The 7,440-nt window shown below is 31.4% G+C and overlaps 1 protein-coding gene across 1 annotated transcript; it reads right to left on the bottom strand.

Annotated features, from left to right (window-relative positions):
* LOC104771883 lies at positions 495-2,441 on the bottom strand. The gene is made up of 7 exons (XM_010496489.1): positions 2,334-2,441; positions 2,092-2,178; positions 1,814-1,987; positions 1,535-1,693; positions 1,386-1,439; positions 1,176-1,307; positions 495-890 (listed from the first exon to the last, which is right to left on the bottom strand). Exons 1-7 carry the CDS (start codon positions 2,439-2,441, stop codon positions 495-497), a joined length of 1,110 nt encoding a protein of 369 aa, XP_010494791.1.

Raw genomic sequence — 7,440 nt, 5'->3', positions numbered from 1 at the left:
CAAAAAGACATTGTACATTGCTTTTCGGAAGAGGTAACTAAATCTATTATTGAAAAAATGGATAATGATGTCTTTAGTTTGCTGGTACATGAATCTGTCGATGTATCAGACAAAGAGCAAATGGCAGTGGTGTTTTGCTTTGTTGATAAGTATGGGATAGTCAAAGAAAGATTTATTGGCATTATTCATGTCAAGAAGACATCTTCTTTATCTCTGAAGTATGCTATTGATTTTTTATTTGCAAAATATGGATTGAGTTTGAAAAAGCTTAGAGGACAGGGGTATGATGGAGCTAGTAATATGAATGGAGAATTCAAAGACAAAGACAAAGACAAAAAAAAAAATATAAAATTTGTAATTAAGACTGCTAGCATTCAAGTTTGACAGCTTGAGAAAAAAAATTAAATAAGAACTTAAGTGTATGCAAATATCATATTATTTATTTAGAATAATTTTATTAAATCTCAAGTACTTTAACAATTACATTTGCAATGTTAAACTCCACAAGAGTTTCCTCCCGGGCCACCATAATTGAAAAAGAAACCGAGTAGAGTACGATGGAATGGTTTTACCTTACCAATTCTTAGCCCATAACAGTTGGGACTATCTAGCAACTTCTCCATATGAAAAGAACTGATTTTACGCTGCTCATAGTTGGAATTTAAGGCTTCAATGTTTGTAAACATTGCTGATGCTCTTCGGTCTCCGGTTGGAAATAAACCAGTACCCATCGGAGGGCTTGAACCTGAAGGAGAAGCCTGAACCACACCTCCAACTCCAACGACATTTGCACCATTATTTATAAGGTTAAATAACTCTTTTGGCCAATAACCAATATCTACATTAGGTTTTGAAAAAAATGTTAACCACCAGTTTTCTGTTTGTTTATCCTGTTTATGTATCTAAAGAGACAAAACAAATGTATGCATTAATAAAAAAGGCATTAAATTAAATTGATAATCATTTTACTATAAAAGCAAAGAATTTATTGCATACTACACATGTTACTACACATGTTATACTATTATAATCAAATATATAAAACTTAGTGACTGATGTATAAAACTTGCATAAAAATTTGGAAAAGAAGAAAAAACAACTAATGAAAATTAAAAAAGCCTTCAAACATTTTAGTAAAAAAAAATGGGAAATTGTATATTAAATTAGAAAAATACTTGATGGATGGAACAATGCAACCAGACAGGGACTCCTGGCTTAAGGTCAAAGGGTTCGACTAAGGGAACTTCATGCGAAACTTGAACAAACCCTGGACAAGCGGTATTGTAACATCCTTTCCCATCTTTACCCTATAAAATCTATATTAACTATTAATATGTTAAGGATTTCAACATAGACATTGTATACACAATTAACGGAATTCATACATGCCAAAATCCATATGTCCAAACACGTCCATCACCAAATATACTTGGGTTTATCTGTCAAAAAGTATTTGCACAGTTTAGTATATAACCTAATATTAATGAATTGATAGAAAACAAAAAAAAAAACAATTAAATGTAAAAAAATGTACCATAAAACCTGCTTGGATAAAATTGACCTCTTTATCCGATCCACTGCCTATATATATTTCACTATATGAGGCTTGATCTTTGCTGATGTTTAACGTATAACCATTAAACCAAGCTTCTATACCACGAAATGGACCATTATTTGATCGTACTCCAACAATCTACCAAGTACCAGTTAGAAAGACATACAAATATGTGTACATGTATTTATTTAAATTAAATATCTATTTTTTAAAATTATTATATTTATTAATTAAGAGAGAGGATGAGTGCTTAATTACATGTGCTCCGGGATGATCGTGCGACAGCGGTTGGAAATATTGTGCTTTTGTTATGTATTCTTTTGAATTTCTTAATATAGGAACGGTTCCGTCTGGACATCTAATTTTTGGCTTATACGTTTTGTTGTTGTCAGTTTGATTCTTAAATTCAAATCTTGAGACTGATGGTTTCATCTTTAAAAAAACAATAATGCATGTATATACAGTCAAAATTTGAAATCACGTTTTATGAAAGTAATTATGTACGTAGAAGAAGATTATCTCAAACGTCTAAGCACCTGGATTGTGTGGTTTTTGAGTAATGGATGATCAAGTCCTGGTTGCTTGTAAATATCAATGCAATCGTACGTTGCGTTTCCACTTATCTGTCAATGACCCAAAAAAAAAAAAAGTTAAGATATCTATGACAAAAAATATAAACAAGACAACAGATGTTATTACAAAAACAAAAACAAAAAACAAGACGATGTCGAACTTAATCCATGACGTGTATCTCAAGTTTTTTATTTTAAAGCATGACCTTGAAAGATTTGAGAGGCAACATACTTGGACCGGAACGAACTAGGGCTGCTGACAACAAAAGAAGTAAAAGATTCATAATAACAGCCATTATAATTTCTGTAGACATTTTATTACTTTTCTTTTCTGGGGGTTGAGAAGATTGTTATTTATATACATATTACATTGTCTAGAAGAGAAAGCAATAAAATTACTGTAGATTATTAAAAAATCAATATAATTACTATGTTTGACTATTTTAGCAAAGAATTTTAAGGCAATGTATATATTAATATATTCTGACTACAACTATTACTATGGAAACATGATTTACAAATATTATGGGCTTATAGTAAATAAATAAAAACTGGGAGGAATACAGTAAAACCTCTATAAATTAATAAATTAATAAATTTTGCTTGTCCCAAGTTGGGCCAGTGTAAAAAATATCAAAATTTGATAAGATAATAAGATAATAATTTTTTTGAAATTTCCATGTAAAATATGGTCCCAATAATATAATAAATTAATAATCATGTTAATATATATATATATATATGTTGATATATGTATACTTTAAAATTTTGAATTTTCTTCTAAAACTCATATCTATAAATAATTATTATGTTGTAATTTCAAACTATAATGATAGAGAATATTTTATAACATGTCATAAAATAGAGCTAAGTTTTTTTTAAGTTTTCAATTTCTACATATGCACAATTTTCATTTTGATAGTTTTATAGATTATATGTAATTTATTATCAATAATTTTTTCTAAATATTACAAATTCAATTCTAAACTGATAACATCCTAAAGGCTAATCTTATTTTGCTAAAATTATCTCAATTCATAATTTAAAAAATTTTAAACAATTAAAGTATATATCTATAAATTAATAACTATTAATTTATACTATAAAATAATTATTATTAATTAATAGATAAATTAATATCACTATAGATTAATAAAATGTCATGGTCCCAATATTATTAATTTATAGAGGTTTTACTGTACAATATCATTATGGCTTGATATATTTTGAAACTTTGACCAGAAAAAAACAAAGGAAAAAAATAAAGAGGGTCAAAATGTAGATCTATTAAAGTAGATGTTATTTTTATAAGTCATATTCAGCATATTATATTTCATGGCATAATATTTCATCCAAAAAAAATTTTTAAAACAAACAAAATAATTACATATACGATGTTTTGGATAAAAATTACAAAATAAACAAAATGAATTTTAACTTGTGCTCTCCAGCACAGATTGTATTCTGGTAAGATTGTAAAAGAAAATAAATACACAATAAGACCAAAAAAAAAAAAAAGAGTTTTTGGGAAAAAATGTTTTAGAGTTTTTAGTCAAGTGGCTAATTGTTTTTTTCTTTTTCTTAGAACAACCTCGCTGAATTAAAGATAAACGAAGTTTACACTCCACGGCCTCCACCAAAGGAGGAAGAGTTTGCTGCTAATAATGCAGACTTTGCGATCGAATCAACTACAACATTTTTTTTTTTTTTTTTTGGTATGAATGTAAAAGTATATTCCACAAAACAAAAACAAAAAAAACAGTGTTTACAACAAGTGCTGAAGTGCAGCTTAGAGAGTAGAAGTTTGGATGCTAAAAATAGGGTAACTTAATCGTTTGCTAAATTACGGGTAGAGAACCAGTATTGTAATCCGCGGACTGCCCAGTTGTATGATTGTGCTGAACCTATTCCAGACATTTTTGTCGATGACAATTAGCTTTGTGAGCCGGAACTGCAGGATCTCCATGGCGCCGTCCTTTGTGCTCCCTCCACAAGCTATGATACAAAGCGTGGAAGACATACCTTAGTGTAAAAGTGTGCAGACGTGGCTGTGAAGAGTCAAGAAGGAGGGTAGTGATCACTAGTAAAAAAAAAACGTATAGCCACGTTTTTGTCACCTAGCATCGTGACTAAAAATTTATTTGCCACGAATAAACCACGAAAAGATTTCGTAACAACTTCGTGACAAGTTAGCTACGAAATAATCACGAATAAACGACGTGACAATATATTGTCACTGATATGTCACAAAAAAATTTGTGGCTAAGTAGACACGAATAACTTCGTGGCTGTTTTGTGGTTATTCCACGGAACTATCCATCCCATCACACTGTACTATGGAAAAATAAGAAGACTCTATAGCCACGATATCATGCGGGTAGCTAACTTGTGACTAATACTCTGCCACGAAGATGGTTCGTGACAAAATCGTGACTACACATTGTTGCCACTGAATCAATCCGTGACAAATTCGTGACTTCTCCAAAGAATGAGATGTATGAGTTCTTTTCTTTATACAATTTTTTTTTCTCTTTTGCATGTTTTTAATAGTATTAATGTTTTATGATATTGATTTATAATGAAGTTTGAGAGCCTTTTCCATTGTTTTAGTTGAATTGTGGAATTGGTTGTTTGTTGAATTGCAGATTTGGTAGTTTATATTAATTTTATTTTATAAATTTGGAATAATAGATTATTCATAATATATTAAGTTAATTTCTTTATTTTTTATTTTACACTTTGTCACTATTATTTTAATTTGAAATTAATAGTCTTCATATTTATGAATATGATACAGATGTAATGCGTATATTTACACATATGTATATATATTTGTTATGAATATCTACATATATATATTTGTTATATTTACACTACACCAAATTAAATAATTTTTTTACATCAATTTTTTTTGGTTTAGGCGGCTAAACCCATAATTTTTCCCACCAATCCCACTAAATAATTTCCCAAATGTTAATTCCCGGTAAAATGAAATATTTTTGCTAAATAGTAATTTTAATTTTAATTATATACCCTTTTCTTATCCGCTTCTTCGTTCATATCATCGACACTCAGAGAAAAAAAGCAAAAAAAAAAACCTAAAGCCCTCCTCTTCTTGTCCTCCGTTGAAGCTGCTGTCGCCGAACTCAAAATCCGATTTGATCGATCTCTTCCTTGACCCACAGAAAGAGTCTCTTCGGCCACCGTCGCCCAGGGCCCTCCGATTCAGGTCCAGCAGGTATCTGTCTTCTTCTTCTTCTGCTTTTTCTTCTTCTTTCATTCCTTACTTGTTCTATCTCTTTCTCTCTTTGTCTCCATGCTCTATTCTATTTTTCTATAAGGTTGTTTAGATCTTTTATTTTTGTTTCTGTTTAGGGTTTTCAGGATTAGATTTGTTCATATTGTTCTTTACTGTTTTGATTTTGATTTTGAGTAAGCGTTCAATTGAGGTTTTTTTTATTCTTGTTAGCTTGTGTATTTGCTTTAATCGTGTGTAACTCTACAACATATCAAACGAAATTGATTTATAATTGAGAGTTGTTCTTCGGTTACTGCCATAAAAAGGGAACAATTCAACAAAATTGATTGATTATTGTAAACAAGGAAAAGGAAGAAGAAGTAAAGATTAATGAACTGAGCTGGTAGATTCAACTCATCGTTTTTTTTTTAATTATTTTGCTTCCCTGGAAATGTTTTTGAGAAAAGTCTTCGGGGATTGTTGAATTTGAGTCTATAATCTTAACTTTTACTCATTTCACTCTCTTAAGAACATGTTTTAGATGGACAGGATTTGTAGATTTGGATTCTAAACTTGGCTTTGTTCTATGTTTAAACTTAACTAGATTTTGTGGATTTGTTTACTTGACTTGTTATTAACATCAGCTATTTTTGTTTGTTTTGTGCTTCTAACTGCAGAGCTGCAACGAAGATGGATGCCACTAAGTGCCATACCGCCAGGAGCCACACGTTCTACAAGCGCAGCATCTTCACAGGCAACACTACTACAGCCAGCAAAGCTCTCGATGCATTGCTGAGTGCTCCTGAAAGAGAATCCCAGCCACACCTCCACCCAAGTAAACTCAATGGAGCTTTATGGTTAGTTTGTAAGAACTACAATTGTGTTTGTTTGTTCATGGGCTGAATCTAATTTTACTCTCTCTTCTCTCAGGTTTGGTGTTGACCCTTCTGTCTACAAGTTTGTTCGAACAACATGGAAAGCAAATAGACGTTCCTGATGAGAGGACAGATCTTTGGTGGCAAACTTTTGTGGTAATTAATGTTTCTATACCCTAAGTCAACAATATTTTCCAACTAACTTACAAACTACTAATCTCTCTTCTCCCTTTTTTTTTGTAGCAACACTACTACTGGGAACGGTGATGGAAGAGCTGGTTGCATCAGGACAAGCACTTAATCTGATCATGCAGTCTCTTGGAATTAGACAACCCTCTGCTGCTGTTGCTGCTCCCGCTACAACTTCTGCTGCCGCTCATGCTCCAGCTTCTACAACTCCTGCTTCTTCTCCAGCTACTGCTTTTCCTGCTCCTTCTCCAGCTACTGCTTCTCCTGCTCCAGCTTCTACAACTCCTGTTCCAGCTTCACACCAAGGCAACTTAGATGCTTGGTGTGCATCATTTGGTATTTAACTTTCAAAGATTGTTAAGCATTTTTTGTTAAAACTTTCTAACGGATAGACTGTTATTTAGCAAATCTTTTGGTAGAATGTAAGTAGTTTGATGTTTACTACTTATTGTTATTTAGTAACTCTTTTTGGTATGTAAGATAAGAGTAATTGTTGTTTAGCAAGACTTTTTGGTAATATGTAAACATCAAACTACTTCTGGTAATGAAAAATATCGGTATTTGGATTTCATGTTTTGAGAATTTGGCTTTTTGTTATAGGTTTTTATTTTTAGTAATTAATATTATTGTTTTTTTGGCAAATAATCAGCTACGAAACAAGTTACCATCGTTACATAGTATTTCGTAGCTAATGTTAGCCACGGACAAACAGTGATACCTTCGTAGCTAGCTTTAGCCACGAATTAAGAGTGATCATTTCGTAGCTATATGTAGTCACGAAGGGGAGTGACAAATTCGTGACTAAACAGCCACGAAATGCAACGCCAATAATTTTGTTACGAAGCTATATCTACAATTTTTTTTCGTGACAGTTTTTACTTATAGCCACGAATATTTAGGCTAAGCCACGAATATATTGGTGGCTATACATATTTTTTTTACTAGTGGATTGAGCTCCATTTCAATGTGTATCTACTGCTAAGAATGCCATGAGTTAGAGAAAACCAAATT

This window comes from Camelina sativa, chromosome 20, assembly GCF_000633955.1.
Source record: "Camelina sativa cultivar DH55 chromosome 20, Cs, whole genome shotgun sequence".
In the NCBI taxonomy this organism is placed as follows: domain Eukaryota; kingdom Viridiplantae; phylum Streptophyta; class Magnoliopsida; order Brassicales; family Brassicaceae; genus Camelina; species Camelina sativa.
The sequence above is the reverse complement of the archived record's forward strand: the minus strand, read 5'-3'. Positions and strand labels throughout refer to the sequence as shown.